Below are 23,689 nucleotides of genomic sequence, written 5' to 3'. Positions count from 1 at the left end.
CATGAAAAAGTAATTTTTTACTCTATTAATTCTTGAGGCAATCTTGTATTGGGCCCCTCTCTACGGGATAGAAATACTTAAAATGGGGTGCAGTGATCCTTTTGCAGTATGGAACAAAGTCTGACATCAGCCTTACCTTCTAAGTACATTAGCATGCCCAATCCACACCAGGCACTGGACCCCACGCCATTATGGAATCACCAGAACCCTTTACTGTTGTATTTTCATTTTTTTGTTCACGGCCTGACAGTTAATGACATTATGCATAGAAAGTGACTGTCGCGGTGAGTTACTGGCTCTTCGGTGACTCAGTGCAGACGAGACAGACACTGCGTTGTAGATCAAAGGCACATCTCCAGATGAGTCGGTGTGAGGAAGAACAAAGTGTACACGTCTCTGGCTCTTCCGCTGACCATTGTCTGACCTTCACATCGTGTGCTGAAGCCAATCAGCGATGCCAGCTTCTGTGGGGTAGTCCATTTAGCTGCTGTCGAGCACCAGCCAGCAATATAAAATATAATCAATCCAGCAGTTCCTAACAAAATGAGAACCCATTTTCTGCGCCACTTAACTGGTTTTCGAAATTGAAGTTACAGAAAGAATTCCAGGTTTTTAGACCCAGTGCTATTTCACCATAATAAGCTCGAGAGATTGCGGACAAGACTAGAGGAGAGTAACTTAAAATACATTCTTGAGTTTCCACATTCAGCAAAGCAGCTTTAAAAGGTGCAGGAGATATATCTAGCCAGAGAAATGGATTTTTCTTGTACTTACTTATCTTGTCCAGTAAATACTGCTTGCTTTTCAGACCCACACTAGTGTCCCTTTAAAAAATATTGATACACAATTGATTTAGTCTTAAGTTTTATTTATTCATGAGGTTTTTGTTTCATTAAACAATATAAGGTCATATGCACTTTTCACATGGTACATTGCTGATTAGACAAGCATTTTTTATCAAGCCCGATTTGCAACATCATGTAAGAGGAACCATCTAAATGATTTTATCTGCGTTAGCTTGTTTTTGGCGACCAAGTGCCTGTTGATCGGAAATAACGGCATGAAAACAAAACAGTGCTTAAACACGATCTGATCTGATAGGCTTCTGCTCTGAACAGCTGCCTTGCGGTGACAGATTGACCAAAGATAATGGAATTTACTGGAACCAGGTCCACGTGTACCCTTTGAAATCTAATGCCTTGCAAGACATCTGCTGCAGCTCTACCTGTGGCCTCTTGCTTGTTTGCGACAGCTAACAAAAGCTGATTGCTTGCTATTGCAGATTTCTCTTCATTTTTTTATCTTATCCTTGTATCAGATCACTCATATTGAATGCAGCAGCATTGGGATAACTCAATAAATCAAACAAACACAACCAAGGGAAGCAGGTGGCTTCCTGTTAGGAAGCAAAAAGCACACAGAGAGTGTATGGCTTAATTGCTCTGTGATGAGTAAAGGCCTTATATGACAGCCTTCATGCAGGTTAAAATATGCTCTAAGATTTACCAGGGACCAAACTGGTATTATATTGAATGTTCCATACTTTCCTCCTAACAATGAGTTCAGAATCAATTCATCAACTCTTAATGGGACTTGTAGGCATCTAGGATAGGTTTATGAAATACAAGTTAAAAGCTTCCTTGATATTGTTTCAGAATTTATTAATTTTTGATTAGAACCAGAAAAAAAGTCCTGACAACAAATCACATCATAGCGCAGTCAACCATCCAAGCTTTCTTTGAGCGAATTTTCTCCTATCCCAATAAGAGTTTTGATCCAATCCATTCAGCAATGAGCAGGGGAGGGAGCTTTTTTTGATTAATTTGAGTGACATAATAGTTCTGACTCCTCCCAGTCTGATGGGGAGGTGTGGGGATGCGGTCTTAGGCCGGGCTCTCTGTCCCCACAGGAGACGAGCTGGGATCTTCTCCAGAGCTCTCTCTGAAGACGGGAGTTCAGAGCAGTTCGTATCTGCCCCAGGGATGTTTGCAGTCCTGAGCAGTGCCATACGGACCAAGCCATTGGTCCAGTCCAGGACTGTCCTGCTCCAACAGAGACCACAGATCTACAGCAAACCACCCAAGCAGAAGATTGGACCAGGGGTGAGTGCTGTAGTCCCTAACTAACCATTACACTTTGAATCTTCATCAGGGCACAGTTCACAGACACACACAACTTGTGGTTCAGACCAGTCCTGATCCGTTTAGACTTATTTGTGTGATTGGTGGCTCTCCACAGCCACACACATTACAGTTCTACAGTGTATGATGTTTCTAAACCTAAATCATTGGTCATGTAGCACATGCACCTGAAATCAGTGCTATACATTTAAAAATGAGATGGGCAAATGTATTGATCAGCATGTATTGAGAAGTGTGAAAGCACAAGTTGACAAATGGTTGTATGACCAAAAAAAAAAAAAAAAAAAATAAAATAATAATAATAATCGGAATATATTTTGTACAGAGGCAAAAAACAAAAAACAAAAAACAAAAAAAACAAAAACAAAACAAAAAAAACCTTTGGTGCCTGCAAAGCTGAAGATAATGCAAATTCAGCTCAGGCAAGGATGAGCAATATTACCTGTGGCAGAGTGATGTGTTGCTTGTTCTTGTTCTGTTAGAGAGTTCATTCTAATACAAAGTGCGGCAGCAATTTGTGAAATAGTTTTCATAGCTTTTTACATTATGACCTTTTTACTGTGAAGATTTTGAAACTGCTGTAAAGGAGAAAAAAATCTACAACATAAAAACTATGTTCCATAATGGATGGAATTCGCTTTTAAATGCACCAGCCTATCAATATATTTCACTCATGGGCTATTTGTTCATAGCTGTCGGTTACTGCCTGTTAATTTTATGAAACCTCAAGCACTTGTTACTGTCACTGCATTTGCGCATGTTAATTCACTTAATGATCATTCACTTAATTCCCACTGCTGTGCATGAGATCTATTAATTAATTTAATGAAGAAATAACTCTCTGATTTCTTCAGATTTTTTCCTGTTTTCTATGATTTTCAACAACTTTGACTTGACTCCTCCATGACTTCAGCCAATATTTTCCGTGTCAAGCACCCAGACTTAGTGATACATGCTACAACACTGAAACATTATACAGCTGACACAAGACAAAGGTGTAAAGTTCCTGCTCAGTGATAATGGCTTTTTTTCTGTTGCCGTCCAGAGAACAGGAAATATAAGATGAAATGTCATCAGACCAGGGTGAAGACAACAAAATTGTTTCATTTGAAATATCGGCAGAACTGAGGATGAAAAATACCACTAAAACCTAGACTCTAAACCCTTGGAACGTTGGACAAATTGTGCCTATTTATGTCAGAACCTTTAGTTCAGCAGTGAGTAAATTGGAAGAGTTGTTTTATTAAACTCAGGACAAGATAATGGCATAAATATTACACGTTCATTTTAACATTTATCTTCATCAGAGCTATCATCAGAACATTGTTTAATGAGGTGATCAGACTGCCTTACAGAAGACAAGAACAATGAATAATCCACACCGAATATGCTTATCTGTTCATCCACGAGGCCACTGGCCTCATGGTTGCCATTCTTTTTGAAAAGAGCCCTGGCAGCAACAGTGGCAGAAAACACCATGGCAAATGTATGTTTTTTTCTTGCTTCAAAGAGCAAGGAGGCTGGTTTTTCACTCTCCATTCTTCTTCTCTGCAGCAAAGCTTCCTCATCATGTCAGTGTTTACCATCTCACTGTTGGCCCCGGCTGGGTGGATAATGCATCACATCCCAGAATATCGTCAGAGGCCACCCCCCCCTCCCAAATGAGGACCCGGCGCTTCCACTGTGGCGCTGTCCACCATCACTAAGCAGTTGACTCAAAAGCATTGCCCACCAGACCATAATGTACTTCATATAGCAAAAGTGAAAGGAAGAAAGAAAGAAAGAAAGAAAGAAAGAATATAACTTTAAAAATATTTTGTTTTGTTTTTTCATGTTTTGATTGCATTTCCAAACAAAATAACAGTTTGAACTACAGAGATAAAAACAATCAAAACAGTCTATTGACTATTGTCTTGACTACCATTTGAAAGTTAGCTTGAAAAAAAAAAATAGAACCCAGTATGTTGTTTTTTTCTGTTTAATATAGGATATGCTATACGCTATGCTATACAGTATATGTAAATGCTATACAATCCTCAATGTACACTATTCCACCACTTTGCTCAATGCATGTTGTAATTTTGCTGCTGTATATTGTAGTCCCCAGTCTGTAACCTGTGACATTCTCTTGCCTGTGAAATTGCTGGGGATAACAACGCTCTGTTCCATATATTTTCTCATGTTTATTAGGTTCTGAAGTTAAGCTAAATACAATCCTTGATGTATTAACAGAAATGCCCTCTGTCTCTTTATACGCTTCATATCTTAAAAAAAAAGAAGTAATATCTCACAGGGCGGAACCGAGACAAGCCGTTTCAGGAATGAGTCACAGCAGAACTTGCCTCTGCAGCGTCCAGTCTTCGGTTGGGTGGTCCATTTGACGTGCCTTAAGGGGGAAATTAAGACAACGTCTGATGTCCTGCGATAGCAGGCTTGTGGAATGCTCGCATCTAACTGTGTGTTTAAATCTCAGCCGGCGAAGCTGAGGAAACTCCACCAGGCCTCTTTAAACTGTAGCAGTGATAAGGCGCAGGTGGGCGGAGCCATGACCAGACTCCAGGGACAGATGTGCGCGGTGAGGTGGTGTGGTGGTGGTTGTGGGGAGGGGGTCCTGCCTAATGAGTGATGGGAACAGTGGATCTAGATACATTATATGTTCAACCATGAAATGAGGGTCAGTGGAAGGCATGCTATTTGCTTACTTCAGAATAGAGAAAAACTTGTTTGTTTGTCAGATTAAGGCGGGGGTGAAACTTCCACTTCCTGGGAACTAGATGTCTTTGATAAAATACACATTTTTTAAGACTGGTGAAAAAAAAAACCATAAAAAAGAGAGAGAAAAAAAAACTCAGAGGATTGTCCCCCTGAAAAATAAAAAAATAAGGGTGACGCTCCAACTCACCCTCTCAGCAATGGGCAGGTTTTTTATTCTTTATCTGTGAAGGGAACTGAGACAAGCAAGGATTAATTTCCACATTGAAATTAAGCCACAGAACAAAACCCAAAACCAGCAATGCAAGCATTTTAGCAAAGATGTTAAAAGAGGTGAAATCCACTGCAAGTTGATATACATTTGTTTGACTTGCTTTATTTTTTCCATTGAGGTTGGCTTTATTTATTTTTTGAGGTTGGCTTTAGCCCTAACTAAATGGAGGTTATAGACTTCATGAAGCACTATTACACCACACTAATTTCATCTAAATGTTCACTATAGCCAATATAGTATCAAGACAAGCCAAAAAGGATCTTTCAGGAACATCTAATGCTCCCTATATTATTTGACGTGCTGTATTACATTACATGTAGGGGCGACATAGCTCAAGACGTAAGAGCAGTTGTCTGGCAGTCGGAGGGTTGCCGGTTCGATCCCCCGCCCTGGGTATGTTGAAGTATCCCTGAGCAAGACACCTAACCCCTAATTGCTCCCAATGAGTTGATTGGTACATTGCATGGCAGCCTTTCACCATTGGAGTGTGAATGGGTGCTTATTTAACACTTTTTTAGATAAAAGCGCTATATAAATGCAGTCCATTTACCATTTACGTTGTGATACAGATTAAAGGATACCTGGATATGAAGTTATCTCAGCATTTCCAAAAGGCTTTCCCAGGAGTGGTGGTCTTGGACAAAAAGTGAATTTGCAAACGTCATAAAAAGTAACATCAATGCTGAGTGAGTACAGCGGTGCAGAAGCTAGAGAACTGAGGACTCTGTTTCCATGACTCAGCCGTGAGACCACCATTGCTGAACCACCACAGGGCGGGGGCATGTTTGTGTTGCTGCTTCCGTGAAGCAGAAACAATAATTATTTCTTATGAGTGCGGCTTTTAAGTCCGTAACGCGATACCCCCGGCCTCAAGAGAATCTGCTGGAGGTGAATCAGTGGCAAACGGACTTTCTGTGACCGAGCCTTCTAGTGTTCTGCCCGAAGTTTGACCCCAGGAAAAAAAAAATATGAGGAATGACATTCCCTTCTTAAAATTATGGTAATAACAACATTTTGGCATGGGGTATAAGTATGAAACATACTTTAGAAATATACCAATCTGCTTTAATCACAGCTGAGGTTACTGCCCATTATTTAGCAAGAGAGAAGAGGTGACATGGATATTTGTGGTCTGACTGATCCCCACCTGGAACCTAAACTCACCAAGTTAGCCCGATTCCAGCTGTGGACTGCAGTTGGAAAGGCCCTGTTTTCCCACACTGCACTTCTTACACCTGTTTATTTAGGCTCTTCTCCCATAGAGCCAGTAGGTGGCAGAGGTTTGTTTTTATAGGACTAGTGTTTGTGGAAGAAAGCCTGAAGCCACATTTGTTTCAAGAGGTTACTTTCTTGATGACGTGACTGCCGATTGACCTCTTTTTTCTCCCCCTGTGTCCTTTCCTGTTCATTTTTAATGAGATCTGCTTGAAGACGGAGGAGTGCTGTTTGAAATTCATTTTTTTAATAGTGTTTGCACGGCTTTCTGCTTTTTAGTTTGGACGTGTGTATGTTCTTACGAGTGTAAATACCAATGATGACAGAAAAATTTAGTGATAAGATAAGATGTAAGGCTTTAACCTCACAAGCTACCACTGGAATTAAAGAATAACTGAAACTGAGTAAAAGAAGGGCAATTTCTTCATTCGCTGTTCACAGCATTGATTTTTAGAGTACTGTATATCTGTCTGTTCTTACTTACACTCACCACTGGTAGGCGCTCTCAAGACATTATAGCACTGCTCTGTGGATGATGATGATACCAAATGGGGTTGGCTTAAAATGGCTGGCCAATAAGAGTGAAGCCAGGGCATGTGACCCTTCAGGAGATGAGGGGTCCTGGAAGGCCACAGTCTCATCAGAAAGGGCAAAGGGAAATCATGTCAAGCAGAGCTGCCCGATGGAGTTTTTCCAGTCTTTTCCAGGACCTATCATCAAATCTGATACCACCTAACCAAACTGCTTCCTTATAGGTTGTTCAAATATAGAAATTGTGACATCACCAAGGAGGCCTCTGTTTAAGAGTGAACGGTCCATATCCCCTCTCGACTGAACGGCTTCCTCTCAGGGGATGCTGAATCCTGAAATCTCAGGGAGGTGTGCTTCAGAAAGATGTACTGTAGTGTTAGTATTGGAGAAAAGTGACAAATTATAAAGAGATCTTGCTATTATGTGGATGGTGACGTGCATGGTATGTGACCAGGGTTATTGCTGAGGGGTCCAACACCAGTCCCGTTCTCTTATCCTCTCCTAGGGGCCCATAAAAAATGAGCAATTTGTATTGTGTGTGTGCGTGCGTGTGTGTGCGTGTGTGTGTGTGTGTGTGTGCGTGTGTGTGTGTGTGTGCATGTGTGTATGTGCATGTGTATGTGCACATGAGAGCATTAATGATTGCCAGCTCCCCAGAAAAACGGCAAAGATCAAAGTCCTGGAACTCATAATCTCGTGGCTGTGCTTCCATCTAGTGGCCAATGAGCACTAGCAGTAGCAGCACTGCAGTTCCTCCAAGCACGTTGTTCTGGCATTATTCCGCCATTATATTTTATATAGATGAAACTATCAAATTTGCAGCACTTGGTTTTTAACACATCTAGACAGTGTTATTGACCTTGGAATGTGTCTCAGTCACTGATAACACAGAGGAAATAATCAAAAAATAGGACGCCACTCTTACTTACAAGTTGCTCTGGATGAGCTAGGCTACTGCTGATCATTTTACATGATTAGTTATTTTTTATATGAGGCAATAGGTTGGGGCAGACATAAAAATATGAAGTCAGAGTAACAAGCCTAATTCCCAAATCAATAATGTCCAAGTCAGTGACAATAATTATTCATGTAATTTGCAGTCATTTTCATTCCACATCTGTATACCTATCGCAGTATGACTATAGCACTTTCTTCTGAATCGATCAAAACTACGCTCTGCTAGATTGCACTGGGGTTATTTTTCTCTCTCCTCTATGAAGGACAACTTTGATTATTATTTCACCCTGATACATTTTAAATATTAACAAAACAGTCATGGTAATATTTCAAACACGAGTATGATTAATGTCACACACCCCATGCTCACCCCACACCCTTGTGTCTCTTTTCAAATGTCTACCTGTATTGCCTGTATTCTTGTCTGTTGGCTAGCCTATCTGTCTGTCTTCTGTAAGCATGTTTCACTCGGTTAGTTTTCCTTAACAAGTCCTTACCAGCTCTAAGACTCGGTGCTGTTTTATTAATGAAATTAGAAACCTGAATAAAACAAGATTAAGAACAGCTCAGGGCTCTGTTCTAAATATACATTCTAAAAATAATAATCCTGTAAAAGTTTTAAATCACAGACGATGAGCTCAGATGGTTCTTTAACTGGAATACTTCTCTGGTGAAAATGGCTCGAAATGTTTCCACAATTTCCACTTATGACTTTGAACCTACAATGACAGTGCATTTGAGATTTTGCTAGCCCATCAGCCATTTTCTCTCTCTTTCTATTGTCTTTATCTCACTATCTGTGACAATGCCAAATGTGCCTGCAAAATGTCTGCTCTAAAATGACTGACCTTTTCACAGAAGTATTCCACTTTCGATAAAAAACATATTATTCATTACGAAAGCTTGTTTTAGTAATAAATGCATTTTAAAGGTGCTTAACGTAACATATCGACCTGTGTCCACTGACAATTAAACAAAAAAGAGATCACATTTTCTCAGTCAAATTCCATTTATGAAACAATCCTGTGGATTGCGTACAGTTATTGAATGTCAATTTTCTTTTCAAGCTTGTGGGCTGTGGTGACTAGGGGCAGCGTCAGAGTCACCTGTGTCTGCTCACAGAAGAAAGAGTGGTCAGAATTAAAATCATATCCACCCTCTGATGGGATGAAAGGGCTGTGAAAAGGCTGGGCACACCGTCTTCTCCTTTAACAGGTTAACTGACATTTCACTTCATTTGGTGGCATTTGAAGAAATGTGGCAAAGTTATGAATTTTTAATACGCCATCTATCCCCCCTGGGTCAGCCCTGACTCATGTTTATTAATAAAAAGGGCTTCTTATGATTATAATCATTTCATGTAGGCTATTTATTTTTCATAATACTATGCCCAGCATCTAATAATAATAATAATAATAACAACAACAACAACAATAATAATAATAAATAATAATAATATTGCTCTGAACAAGGAGGTATAGATAACGGATGGATAATAATAACAATAATAATTATAATGAGCAGAATAATAATAAGAAGAATGTTCATATGTCCACTGTCTAGTACTCTTGTCCTCTTTTATTGATATGCTCAGCATGCTAACTCTAACCCTTCATTGGTCAACATGATGGGCAAGTCAGAAAGGAGTGGTCAGTCGTACAGTCAGTCTTATCATTGTTGCTTCAGGAAGCGGTCTGACCCACAGCAGAGACTGGGAGTTTTAACACCTGAAGAGCTCCCTAGTAACTGAAGACTTAAGAGTTCGATCCCACAGTAGCCACTGAAAGTCTTTAAATGTTTCTCTGTGCCTTTTCGCAACACCCCATAGTGTTATTTCATTCTCTGCCAGCAGGTAGAGCCTTTCCACAAGAAAAGATTTCCACTGGCGCACCATGTTTGTAAAGCTCACACATCATGATTGTGCCTATATGAACTTTATGGGGTATACTTTGAAGGTCGAAGTTGTCAATTTACCAGGCTTTTGCTTAGCTTCAACTTTCATTTCCACACCTCAGCTGTTTCTCTGGAACGTTGTGTTCCGTAGCTGGTGGCAGTTCTCAAGGCCCCGCTTGTCATTAGCTTATTAATGCCACTGATCCTCATTGGATTTCCTTCCTGATCAAATGTACAGTGAGAAAAGACACTTTCCAGTTATCTCCTGCCTCCAACGTTCTCTACTGACACACTCTGCAGAGGCTTCCAATGAATCACAAAGTTTAGGTCACAAATCGTTGGTGAAAATAGGTGCTCATCCCTTTGTGTGGGAGGGTAATGAGTTTGCGAGAGTAAATATCAGACATCATGCAGCCGGAACATGAACCGCTCGAGGTTGTTCTGGTAGGCGGCATCTCACGTCACCTCCCTGGTAACATACTTCATGGAGGCCTCGCACTCCCCCGGCAATCTGCAGACTACCATCAGGGGCTGGGATTGAAGCTCTCTGACTAAACCGGCAAATGAGCTACCGCTGACTATGTGGCGTTGTGCCTATCGACGGCAGGAGGGAGAACCACCCAGATAAAATTTCGAACGTTAATACTCGTACAAATAAAAAAAAAACTATTTTTATGTTCTATTTCCAGGTGCCTGGGTGTAAATTGGGTGCTTATTGAGGCTCCTAATGGAGACTTTCATAAGCCTTTGATGGCTCTCCTCCCACAACGTATCATGGATTTTGGCTTAGGCATCATTATTTGGCTGTTATAAATCCCCTCCCGAAGGTTCTGCGAGGGTAAGTCCCAGAATACACTCGGCGCAGAATGGATTCGGACTGGGAATGGGTACAACGGAGAGAAGGAGAAAACGAACGACAGAGCAGAGGAAAGGAGCCGTACAGAGGAAGGAAGGAGGAATGGAGTGGTGGGTGGGGGGGGGAGAGAAATGGTACAGAGGTGGGAAGGGACGGCAGAATCAACGGAAGCGGGGGAGAAAGTGTAAAGCAGAGACGGTGGATCTGGAGGACGGAACCGCGTTCACTCTGACTCAGCGCAGTCCCCTCGCCCTCCTCCGTCCGGCGCCGCGGAGCAGGCAGAGGTACTGTACCTAGCCTCCAGACAGACACGGCCTCCCCCTTACCCTCCCCCTCCGTCACAGAGAGAAGACGCCCGCGGGGCAGCTCCGTCCGCCTGACGGAGCACCCGATCAGGTCGTATCGATTTCCATATTTTGGGGGCAGAAGATTCACGGCGGCCGGCTGGAGGGCCCCTCTCCATTACATCAGCCGCCGCGGTCGAGCCCCTGTCACCGGGAGCCGGCAGCGCGGCGCTCTGCATCACCGCCCCCGTCACCCGGGCGCACCCACCCCACCGTGCTTTATGGCTCTGTCTATGGGACTCTGTCAGATGTGCGCTAGCACACCACCCAAATTAACCATTGCGTTTTGTGGCCTAGTAGTATATTACTCTATCCGTCCATTATCTATACCTGCTTATCCTGAGCAGGGTCGAGGGGGGTGCTGGATCCTATCCCGGTGTGCATTGGGTAAGAGGCGGGAATACACCCTGGACAGGCCGCCAATCTATCGCAGGGCACACACACCATTCACTCAAGTATATTATAGTTTCTATAGTTTATTTCATGACAGTGCAAGCAAATTGGAATGCTACAGGCAGAACAGAGGCTAGTATTCCCATGGTTGTTGAGGGCAGAGTAAACAGGTACACATATTTGAAGGGACATGGTGTAAATGCAGAACCACCATGGAGATGATTGTAGAAATTGGAGCCCTGCACTACTGAAACCATTTTTTATTAATTCACAACTAGTGTAATTCTATGCTTATTCTGTGGGGTTATGCTTAGAAGTTTATACGAAATGACCTATTTAGCAGGCAGTGGATATCAGAGTGTTTTCAAGAAATATTTTCACAGCCTGATTTTTTAAAGATCCAACATACTTCCTACACTCTCTCCATTTCTGTCTCCCTCTTACTTCTTATGTGAAGCCCATACTCCAAGGGTTTTTAATGACTGAGTGAGAGAGAGACAGAGATAGAGAAAAAGTAAAAGATAAAGAGAAAGAAGATGAGAAAGAAAGAGATCGGGAGTCTGATGATGGATCCTTGCATTAGGCCAGTCGACCCTGATGGTTCGAGGCCCGTGAAATATGGAGAGAAACGAGGGTGTGCTTATGATCCATCACCGTGGCGACGGCAACTCGGCCCTGACAGGTCATCGATTGGGCCCCGGTGAGAGCCTAACAAGGACAAAGCGACGGATTCGCTGTGCCTCCTCCCCGCCCGCTGCCACAGTCCCATGAGCACTCACCACCATCATGTGTCACAGTCACTGAAACAAGGTATGGCTTCCTGAGGAAAAATGTAAAGACTGTTGGTCTATTTATTTTAATCCTGTCTTTGTACTAACGTGTCCTCTCCTGTCTCCTGAATAGTCTTCACACAGAGTGTGTACTTGCCTGCACTCTTACTCTTAGAGCGTGTGGGCGGCAGCGTGGTTTAATGGGTAAGGCGCTGCTCATGTAGCCTAAATGCTCAATTCTTGGGTCAGACACTGCTGCTGTACTAGCTTGCATTGCTTCAGTATATATCCAGCTGCATAAATGGATACAATGTCAGTGCTATGTAAAAAGTTGCGTAAATCACTCTGGATTAGATCGTCTGCTAAATGCTGGTAATACAAAATAATACTCTTACTCTTAGAGTGTATACTTGCCTGTACTCTTAGTCTTCGAGTGAGTAATTGACTGTAATTCATTTAATTGTTCTTATTATTTCATTTAATATTATTATTATTATCATTATTATTATTATTATTATTATAGTTAGTTTAACATTTTGACACAGTAAAACACAATCTGAAACTTCTGATACCAGATAGCAGCCCAAAGTAATCTATTTTTCATAAAGTCTTCTTTTTCTATTTTAAGTGCTGCTTTCGCCATTTCCTGCCATATGCACAGATGACATCACTCAGGAAATGAGAAATGTGTCACTTGAGAAACTGGCAATCTCAGTTGCTTTAGGAAGATCCTGTGGTCTGGCTTTATAAAGAGGCTTTTCACCATTGCTGCAGTTTAGCTAAATTGATCAGGTTGGGGTTTTTGCTTCTGGCATTGTGGCTGGCTCACCTGTTGCTTTTTTATAACAGGGATGAGTCAGGATGTATTTCTCTTGTGTTATACATGGTTACATTCTCTGTCTTGAGCATCTTGATATTGACCCATTCACATTTTCTGCAGCTATTTTCATAATGATGCACGACATACAGCAATCAACAGCATCTGGAATTATTTCTCCAAATTACCTCTTCAGTTTTGATTTTTAACACAGGAAAGTTCAAAGACATGACATATTGTATATGCATATGTGTGAACAGATAAAATTTACAAATCTCATATATTGAGAAGAGTCTCATAAAAAGCAATGGTTTTGATTAATTGATATTCTACTGCATAGTGTGTTGGGCATATTATTCAATAAATATAAAAAATGTAACTTTTGCATTACATTACTCAATTCACAAGGGATTTGAAAAATGTCTGCACTGGTGAATTTTACAGCTTGTTTTCCACGCTTTCTTCTAAAGTTTTTTTAAAATGGAGACTTGCAAATGGGAAAACTGTAATTGTTTGGGCTTTATCACAGAGTCATCAGATTACCTCAAGAGTTACAGCCTCTGCCATGGCTATCCATCACAGTGGCTGTCTCTGATCGATCCATAAATTCTGTTGTGTTTATGGTGAACTCTCCCGTCTCTGCTGATATAGGAGGCACATGCTGACTCCTGTGCTACCTGTTATGTGATACAGCTACTTTGTGTACTGCAGCACCATAGATATGTATATATACAGAATGTTCCAATATTACAGCATGGTGCTGAGGTACACATGAAGGTACACATGAAGGTGGTCTGGAGGTGGGTGTGTGTGTGTGTGTGTGTGTGTGTGTGTGTGTTTGCATGGATAAGTGTCTGTGTGTGATGTGTCGGCGCAGCTGTCTGGGGTCTGGAGTCATTTTCGACCGACCCACATGCCGGCCTTTCAGTCTACTGGTCTTGCTTTTCTGCCTCCCCTGGTGTAATGCGATCTCTGGATGGCTATCTCCTCCCCCTGCCAAACTAATATGGGAGAACACTGCACACAGTCAGCAGCCTCGGTGCCACACCAAGACAACTACTAATCAGCAATACAAATTATACGTGTAACCTTCGCACTGTCTGAAAAAATAATGAGAAAATTAGAACGCTGCGCAATGGATACCAGGTGTGATGAATGCATATTTCACTCATTCAGCACATAAAGTCTTTTCACTGTGTCACACGCCGTGACTACCCTGGAAGGGACAGAAGAGCTGGACACAGGGAGATGCGGTGTGTGCCAACTTGACCAGAAGGCGTGGTCCTCTAATTGTCCTGAATTCCTCCCGCAAACCGAGCCCTGCCACACACTGCAAACTGCATTTCATGAGCCAATCCCTTTTATCAAAGTTACCGGCACTTGGCATGGCTGCCTGTGTTTGTCCATTCAACAGTTCGTCCTGAATATAACACTGTCAACACTTAGCTGGGCGTTCTGCACGTTGTGTCCCAGGTATCATCTGCCAGCCACTGCAGCTGTTTGATTGGCTTTCGCTTTTAAAGCCCCTCGACGCACGGCTTATGCAATCGGCATCACACAGGTGCCCAGGGCTCCTCCCTCCTGTTCTTCGCCCCAGTTGGTCTGAGCCAGGGGCAGCTGGCTCTCATTGAATGCTCACCAAGGACATTAAGCGATGTTCATTTAGACCAGGGCCGTCAAAATCAATCCTGAAGGGCTGCGTGCGTGCTATTTCCCTTTCAAGCTAATTCCGCTGGCTTAATTGCTCCAGTTAACTAATTAGCCATGTACAGTTTCACGTATACATTGCCCAGGATAAATTGCATTGGGATTTCAGAGCAGGAGGCATAAATAACATCTAGAGCAGCAAATTATGATTTGCGACAAAATTGTATTAGAAATGACATTGCGAAGACATTAAATTGATATTAGAAATATTGAGATGAGTATATGACTAGAATGATTATATGAAGGACACATGAATGCAACTTTGATTACCTTTAATTAAAAAAAAAACAAAAAAACACTGGGATAAAGGGAAGAAGTGGAGGAGTGGAGGACATATTCCAAGCCGAGAATGGACTGATGCAAATTTGGCCTATCCGCATTGTTAGCATGTTAGCGATTAGATGGAAGGCAGGAATAACCCTCGGTTTCTTCCCCGTAAACTGCAGGACTGTAAAATCGAGAAGAGGGACTCGTGCCTATTGAGATTTATGGCATATGATCGAACAGTGAAGGGCCCTGTTATGTGGAATAGCATATTACTCAATACGTATGGATGCCCATCTGTCTTCTTTATTGACCCAGACTAATGGTGGATTGCATCTGCACTGTCAGTCAAAATGGAAGTAAATCACACGGACATTCACACACACACACACAGACACACACAGCCACAGATACACATACACACACACACACACGCAAACACACAGACACAAGCACGCACACACACCCATACACACAGATGTTGTTTTCAACTCACTGATAAATGGGTTAGTGGCACCATTTTTATGGCACAGTCCATTTTTAAGCACAGTACTGATCCCCTCAGTCCATCTGCATTCATCCAGATGGGTCTGATTGGGTTATCTCCCTCTTTGCTGCTGCTGCTGCTGAAGCATGCAGAATCACAGCTGAGGCCTGCACTGAGCTACCAGAGCCTGTAGGGACCAAAAAGGACAGGTTCAGTCTTAATGCAATGCACCTAAACTCATCCCTCCAGCATGGAGACACAGAAGAGGACGGATTCAAGGTAAGACCAATGCAGTTTGTGCATATTTAAGTGAGAGCTGTGCTTTTCTCTTTTTTTGTTGTTGCAATATTATGACTTTTAGAGAGATGTGTGATTAACCTGTGCTCATATACTGTTATATACATATATGTTATAATATACTTTGGGATATAGGGGTCATGGGGTTTTCCTTTGGGTTTTCCTTTGGTCTTCAGTAACCAGGATTTGTGTTTCTGCCACAAATAGACCTGTGTGGTTATAAATAGGCCACCTCTTTGCTTCGCCAAGGGCCAAAGTGTTATAGCTGTCAGCTCATGTTTCATCGCCATACAGATACAATGCTATCACCCCTGCTTGGTTCTCTTGAGTGCACAAAACGGCATTGGGATGCAATCACAGACCAAAAGATATTGTCATTGGAACTTTAGAATGCATTGGATATTCCCATTGGCCTTGGTAAGAGAGTTATCTTCAATGAATGTTCTCATGTTCTCAAATAATAAGTATTTATTATTTATTTTGTTTTTCTTATACAACATTATGAGTTCTGCCCTATCATTATTAATTGAATATTCATGAAGTATTTTTAAAATACATTATCTTACCATCATGGGCGGCATGGTGGTGCAGCGGGTAGCACTGTCACCTCACAGCAAGGAGGTTGCAGGTTCGAATCTTGGCTTGGGGCCTTAGCTGTGTGGAGTTTGCATGTTCTCCGCGTGTCCGTGTGGGTTTCCTCCGGGTACTCCGGTTTCCTTCCACAGTCCAAAGATATGCAGGTAGGCCGATTGGAGACCCTAAATTGCCCATAGGTATGAGCGTGTGAGTGAATGGTGTGTGTGTCCTGCGATAGATTGGCGGCCTGTCCAGGGTGTATTCCTGCCTCCCAGGCTCCAGCAACCCTGCTCAGGATAAGCGGGTATAGATAATGGATTGAACGGATGGATGGAATAATGGATCTTACCATCATCTATACATAATGCATGCTGTGGATAGAGTGTACTTTTTTGATTATGCAGTGTGTTGTGTGTGAGTTTTGGCCAAACTCAATTTTTTGTTGACGTGCTATAACTTCTTCTGATGTCTTCGACCCTTCACAAGGATTCAGGAACTCCCATTACTTCCCCACCCGAATATACACCTGAGATTCCAGCAAGCAAGGGGGGTAGAACAGGGCAAAAAGGGGACTGAAGCTTTTTATTTACTGCCCCCCCAGCCCTGCTGTCGGACCATGGCGAGCCAAGCGCGTTCTGTCATTGGCTGCTCGTTAATATTTAACGGCCAGCGACAGGAAACGCTTTCGCCGCCCTCAGCCCTGACTCACACTGTGAGCTGCTGACAACGGTTAAAAAACATAAACATAAAGAAACATCAAACGCGCCGTATAACAGATGCATCGGTAACCTCGGAGCAAAGCGCTTCTCTGGCAGCACATTTGCAATTATGCTAAATAAAAACACATTTAAAAAAAGCTCTCGTTCTTTTAAGTTGTCACTGGTAATATATGTCCTAGCAGCATTGGACGACCTGAAGTTCCAAGATCATGAAAGTCCCAAATTTCATCATGTTTGGCACAAGAACCGATCATTTTTTAACAGTACAATTTTATTTAAAAATAAAAAAGTCAGCATATTGAAATTAAATTATTACAATGCACAGTATATATAATATATATATGCTTTCCATTTTTATATGCAACGCATACATTGTGCAACAACTTTAATTACCCAATATACATGAATGGCTTCTTCCCAACAACATGACATTTATTCATTGCCGCTTGATAGCATCTCAACCTTTTAAATATATTTCCCTATAAACATATTTCTTTATTCTGTACATGGAATAGGTGATAAAGAAGGCAAATAATTAACTATTTATATTTACATTCATGCATTATTTGTTACATTTCAGTCTAATCCTTTGTACATTATATTACAGATGTGCGATAGGTTACTTGACAGGCATGCATATGTCAGTTGAATGCCACAATGCAAGGTCTACGCTTGTCATTTCAGCCAAGAGTTGAGAAACCAGTCAGAAAGATTCCCTGTTTCTGTAAGTGAGGCAGATGGGGGTATATTGGGCTGGATGGTAGATAAACTTTGCTTAGTCTGAGGAGAATATGAAGTCCCTTCACTGTATTCTCTTGATTCATTTTAACCACCAGTTTATAGACCCAACGTGCGACTAGGGTTGCATGTTTTCCAAGCAAAAATGCATCATTAATACACCCCACCTTTTGAAGATACAATTCAGGACATCTAACACGTAAATGACATTTGTCTCTCCCCAAACCTCCATGAATGTCCAGCAAACAATAGTATTCATTTTACAAAAACTGTTATTTGGCACTGATGGCACATTGATCTCATATAATTTACTGAAACCAAAGCCAGTATTTTTTTTTATTGCACATGCATTAACTGCAGGGAACGTTTTAATTACAGTAATTAATTACTTTATCAGCTTTAATATGAATATTTAAGTGCTGTTTCTTCATCTATAGTGTGGTAAGAGACACCAAAGTGAGACTGTCGGGGGTGTTTCAAACCAGCTCCTCATTAGGCTCAAACATGTAAATACAATGAAACAGATGGACAGTCTCAGCCTTTCACCCCATCTCCATTTTAAAACACAGAGAAACAGACTGTACTGGAAATGAATAATAACGCTTCTGCTTGGATGCAATTAAGGACATTTCAGTACATCTCCAACTATAGCTTTGGACCAGGATTAAACAAGCTTGCAGTTCCCTAGTACCTATCATCTTCATCTTTATCATAATCATCATCATCATCATCATCACAACCTTGAATGAATAAAAAACAACCATGCACCTGTTGTGACAAGGTAATCTATCCCTCTGTTTTGAACCAGCATGGCACCTTGCCACTAAACCAGGCGGGCAACCAGACCAGACTTCCAGATAAACAACTAAATAATATCATTCAGAAATTAAGATCAATTCAAAGTTTAGTTTTATTTGAGCTGCATTTCTTGACAATAACAGCCATTAATCACCCATGTGCCTGTGTCTTGGGGGGGGGCATAAAATATTATTAAATAAACGCATGACCAGACTGCACCTGTCAGACTAACCTTCATCCTTCCAGGAGTGCATAAATATGTATGCTTTTGTTTTACCACAACTGGGATTTCCTTCTCATTTCACTGGTCAGATTGCATAGAGGACAACAGCAGTCCAGTCCGAACAACCTGGTCATGCATACGTTTAGTTAACTTTTTTCTGAAATTTAAGCTTACTTGTTGGAAGGAGATGTTTTACAGAACCTAGAAGCTCCAACATTGTACCTGACTTCCAGCCGATTCCTCCTTCGTGTGCCTCAATTTCAGACACATTGCGGATGAGGAGAGAACATAATTGTACCGAGAGACATAGAGAGGGAGGAAGAAAAGCGGTGGGAGGAGAGGGGGGGATTGAGAGAGAGAGAGGGGGGTGGAAATAAGTTTCACTGGGAATTAAAAAGTGCATGCGACTGCTTGTTGTGATTTATTGTTCCTGTGCTCTGCAGTGTCACAGTAAAGTCACAAGGGCCACAGCTTCCTCCTTGGGGCTGGTAGCTGTCAGCTGGTCCACGGAACACCTGGAGCCTCATGCAGCACGGAGGTGCCTGGCCTACAGGTAAAGCTCGCTTTGTCTTCCTCCAAAATTAACTCACATTTTTTCTTTCCCTTTCTCCCATTGTTCACTCGTTTCTGTTTTGCGAGAGCATGAATTACAAGTGTACCCAGAGTTCATAACTCCCCGTTCCTGACTGCACTGTGGGAAGGAGGTGTTCTTTTTTTGACTGGAGTAGCTTGCATCACTTCCCCTTCCTGTCCGTAGGCCTCCTACACTCCGGTGCTATTGGTGTCCACCAACTTCACGCTGCGGGAGCTCATGGCAAGTTCCCTTGTCCCATTCTCCTCCTTCCGCATTGGTTTCCTGCAACACACAGCATTTCAAGTGAGTCAGACAAGAAGCCTTGAGTCTGTGTCCTGGTAACCACTTATTCAGCTAAAAGTCAACTAATTTATCTGTTTTCCCAGATAAATTTTCAGTGGCGTCAGTAAATCAAGCTGTCTAAAGACATTGATGAATGCTGCTCAAAGGAAGACCAGTCATGTCATAGACAGCTGGTATTCATGGACAACCCATAATGCCACAGATGGAAGGAAGACCAATGACATCATGGATGGATGCTGCTCATGATGAGTGATGTAATTTCATCGATGAATGCTGCTCATAGGAATATGAGTGATATCACAGATGGGTGCTGCTCACAGGAACACAAATTATGTCACACGTGGAACAGGAACCATGACCCTTTAGCCCTGACAATGCATACCAATTGATACCTGGCTGTGGGGGCACCAGCATGTGGAGCATTTAGCTCTATGTCCTGTATATCCTGTGACAGAACAGGAACAGTGCAAAAAACAGCTTTCAAACAGAGGATGACTAGAGAACGCATTGTGTGTTCCAAGCTGACTGAGAAGGCGTATCTGTAATAAATTTACTTAACCTCCCATTCCATCCTTTAAAGGGAAAGCTGCTTCTTGGCTGACAGAATGACCAAGGTATTTTCCACAAAAGGAGATTGATTTTTTTTTTTGCTACAAATAAGAGTTGTGAGATGAATCAGAACAGGTTTATGAAGCTTAAATGTGCAAAATGTGCCTTGTGGTGGGGGTCTCATTACAGCAGATTGGTGGACACTGATTCTGTAAGCATGACATATTGTCCACCTGCATCTGTCAAGTTCTAGATGGTTCTATGAAGCTAATGAAACCTCACAAGGCTTATATTCAATCAACATTTGACCTTAACTTTGACTCAAAACTATGTAGTATCAGTTTAATTCGGAAGTCAAATTGCCAGGTGGACTTCTCCTGGCATAACCTGGTGGGCTGCCCTACCTAGCAGTCTCCTTTTTCAGTCAAGGTCCTTCAATGAGCGCATGCAATGCCCTGAAGCCCTGAAGGACAGTGGCGTTTGGGTTGGCTCTGGGTCCTGGCCAAGCTTGGCTTTGTGCCAGGGCTGCTGGCAGGATCATTGTCTGAGGGCCTCAAAACTCACATAAACATGGTGCTGACTGAGTAAACACTCACAAGCTCATGACATCGGTCATTCGGCAACTGTTTATATTTGGGCTTATAAAGAACAGATAATGATAAACAGCATCACTCCCACAAATGCATGAGGAATTCCCTAGTATTTGTAACAAAAAAAGTAATATTTAATATTTAATCTCAGCTCTGAAACAGACCTGATCAAAATATAACCCCTTTAAACTATCCGTTTTGAAGACATTATAAATGATTTGTTATTCTGATCCAAAAAATCCATGGTAGTGGTTCCATGTTCCATGGTAGTGGTTGAGCTTCTAGGGCCTGAAAATGCAAATTAACACAAGAAGTCCATACCATAATAGGAGCTGTTTATATAATTGGATGATCCCGACTCAACGCTATGAGTAACTCAGCCAGCAGCGTCAAGCTGGCCCCCATTTAACAGCATTGAAATCATGGCTTTCAAATTAAAAGTACAAACTTCCAGGTCTTCCTCTGACTTAGTATGATACTGAAATTGAAATTCTTTAACCAGTAACCTTCAGGAGATTAATAAATAAGCGCATTACAGGTAGCCAAGCCATCTGGTGATACTAGTAATATGACACTTTTGGTGTTGGACTGATAATGGATTACATTGATATAATGCTTTTGGCTTTGGAAATCTCAAAGTGGTTTACTGTTAAAAGGGAAAGCTCTTCCCAACCACAAGATAACATCTCATGTCTTTTTTTTTTCTTCTTGGTCCAGAGGGTGGGCCACTAACACCACTTCCAGAAGTAGCTTTGTTTTCCAAAGTCTCCAAGTAAGCCAAGTCCTGTACAACTTCAGCCACCAGGTACAAGTGTAAATATAAACTGTCCTGGATTAAAACTTCTGCTAAAAGCCTGAAACGTAAGCTATGAAGGAAACAAGAAATTCAAAGGGTAGTATGGCTGTTGGTATTAAACAGGAAGTGAGCTGCTGAGCCTGGTAGTAAGCATGGTTATTAAGAAAGGCTTAAGACAGATTGTGAGGTATCCATTCAGTGGGATCAAACCAGAAGTTGATTGATGTAAACACATGGAGCTGCTTAGTTCCAGTTTATCTCCATTAAGCAGATATGTCAGACTCAAACACCTACTGGGAAAGATGAGTTTTTACCAGACTGTTAAGACCAGTGACGTTCAAAAACTGCATTCAACATGATTGTCAGGAGTGGGACTGTGAGCACTGGCTCAGATAAACACAAAAATAAGCTTGTATGAAGCAGACTCCCACAATCTCTCTCTCACACACACACACACACGGACACACACACACATACACACACACACATGGACACACACATCCACACAAGCATGGACACACGCACACACACAAAAATAAGTTGGTTCCGAAAAGTGTTGTGCTTACGCCTACCTTCTATTTATAGGCACTTTTGCGGCTAATGAAATCCCCCTACTGCCATTCCAGTGAAACTACAGAGCAGAGGAGTGCTTTCCTGGCTCTATACGCCATTCCGGGCCTCTTCATTCAACAGAAAGGCCTCAAAATAATCCCCGGTGGTTCTCAGACCAGGCCTTCAATAATGAATGGAGTGCAATGCAAACATGCCAGGTGGCTGCACAACACTTTGCAGGTACAGATGAATATTTCATACAGCGGCTCTGTACAGCGTCTCTGCTAGAAACCGGGCGGTCTACGTTGGTTATATTTTTAAGACAAATTCAGTAAAATGGGACATTTAACTAAAGGATCACTACTTTGGTACCAAAAAGTGAAAAGTCATTTTGAAGGGTATTCTAATGAAGAGGCACCAATGAATGTATACTGAGATTACTAAATAAATGCAAAGAAAACTGACATGTACTGCTCAAGGACATGAAAGAATATTTAAGCAGGAGTAAATTTGAGTCGGTGCTTATTTTGTCCTAAAGCTTGTCTGCCCTGTTTTGATATGAGGTATGGAAATCTTCATTCACAGCAGCTTTAAAAAGGTTAAGTAGCCGTTCCTGGCTCAACGTACCTAATAATAATAATAATAATAATAATAATAATAATAATGTAGTCCTTGTCCCTCTGCCACTACAGCAAGCTGAAAATGGCACCGACATCAGTTTGTATACATTATCTCCATCATCTGTCCTCTGTTAGCTGTTCAGTAATGGCTGTTTTCAGAGATCCTATTTGGAGTCCTATCATTTCTCTTTGATGCCAGAAGCATGGATGAGGATTTATCCCCTCATCCCCTCTCTGTCTCTGACAGATAACATGGAGAAAAGACAAGACTGAGAAAAATGAAAACTTCTATAGGCATACTTACTGGGATATCAGACCCATTGGGGACTACAACACCCATGCCCCCCCCCCCCCCAATCTCTCCCATCCCCTTTTTCTGGCATCTAACACGCTACAGCCCCTCTCTGGGGACCGCCAGTCTTATTTTCACTGGGAAAGCCCATTCCCATGGTATTTTACAGCTATTAATAACACTGGCTATTTTCCTCTGACAAACCTTTGGCACTTTGATATTGACTAAGCGTATCCATGCGGACGCACAATTTCTGCTAGCCAGCTTTGATGGAGACTGACTGAGACATTTTGATTACAGTGCATAAAACATGTTTTCCAAACTTAATTTACCACATGAGAAATACATACTGTTGGACATTGATTTAAAACGGAGGCCACCTCACCTACTGCTGACAGAAGCTTATTCCTAAATCTGGTCCAAACTTTTTCCACAAACAAACGCATTATTAAGAGCCTGATACTGAGGACGGAGAGACCACCAGGACAACAAATTTTGTCTTAGATGTGAGCACTACAATATCCTGAATGGCAACGATTCAACCTGCTTCGGGGGGTAAACGGGGGTCACTGATCATGGACAGGTCTGCAGCCTAAATTGTGAAAAGCAGGTGAAGGCTTCCACGAGAATGCTGTCTGAATGTTGAATTTTGGGTGCACTTGGCTACTGGTATGAATCATTGATTATTAGACAGATTATAT

At 41.9% G+C, this 23,689-nt stretch overlaps 1 protein-coding gene and 1 long non-coding RNA gene across 3 annotated transcripts in view; one reads left to right on the top strand and one right to left on the bottom strand.

Annotated features, from left to right (window-relative positions):
• The first annotated feature begins 10,031 nt into the window (after window positions 1-10,031).
• LOC135257136 (uncharacterized) lies at window positions 10,032-21,079 on the top strand. Its single transcript, XR_010330593.1, has 4 exons — window positions 10,032-12,126; window positions 19,156-19,265; window positions 19,470-19,589; window positions 19,673-21,079. It is a non-coding gene; the product is annotated as an uncharacterized LOC135257136 (long non-coding RNA).
• Window positions 17,204-23,689, bottom strand: part of prima1 (proline rich membrane anchor 1) — a 27,361-nt gene continuing 20,875 nt past the window's right edge. For both annotated transcript variants that reach the window (XM_064339585.1, XM_064339582.1), the window contains one exon: window positions 17,204-19,568. In XM_064339585.1, the coding sequence (XP_064195655.1) occupies window positions 19,475-19,568 (94 nt within the window). In that variant the 3' untranslated portion in view covers window positions 17,204-19,474. The remainder of the gene's footprint in view (window positions 19,569-23,689) is intronic.

This window comes from Anguilla rostrata, chromosome 6 (genome assembly GCF_018555375.3).
Source record: "Anguilla rostrata isolate EN2019 chromosome 6, ASM1855537v3, whole genome shotgun sequence".
Lineage (NCBI taxonomy): Eukaryota > Metazoa > Chordata > Actinopteri > Anguilliformes > Anguillidae > Anguilla > Anguilla rostrata.
The sequence above is the reverse complement of the archived record's forward strand: the minus strand, read 5'-3'. Positions and strand labels throughout refer to the sequence as shown.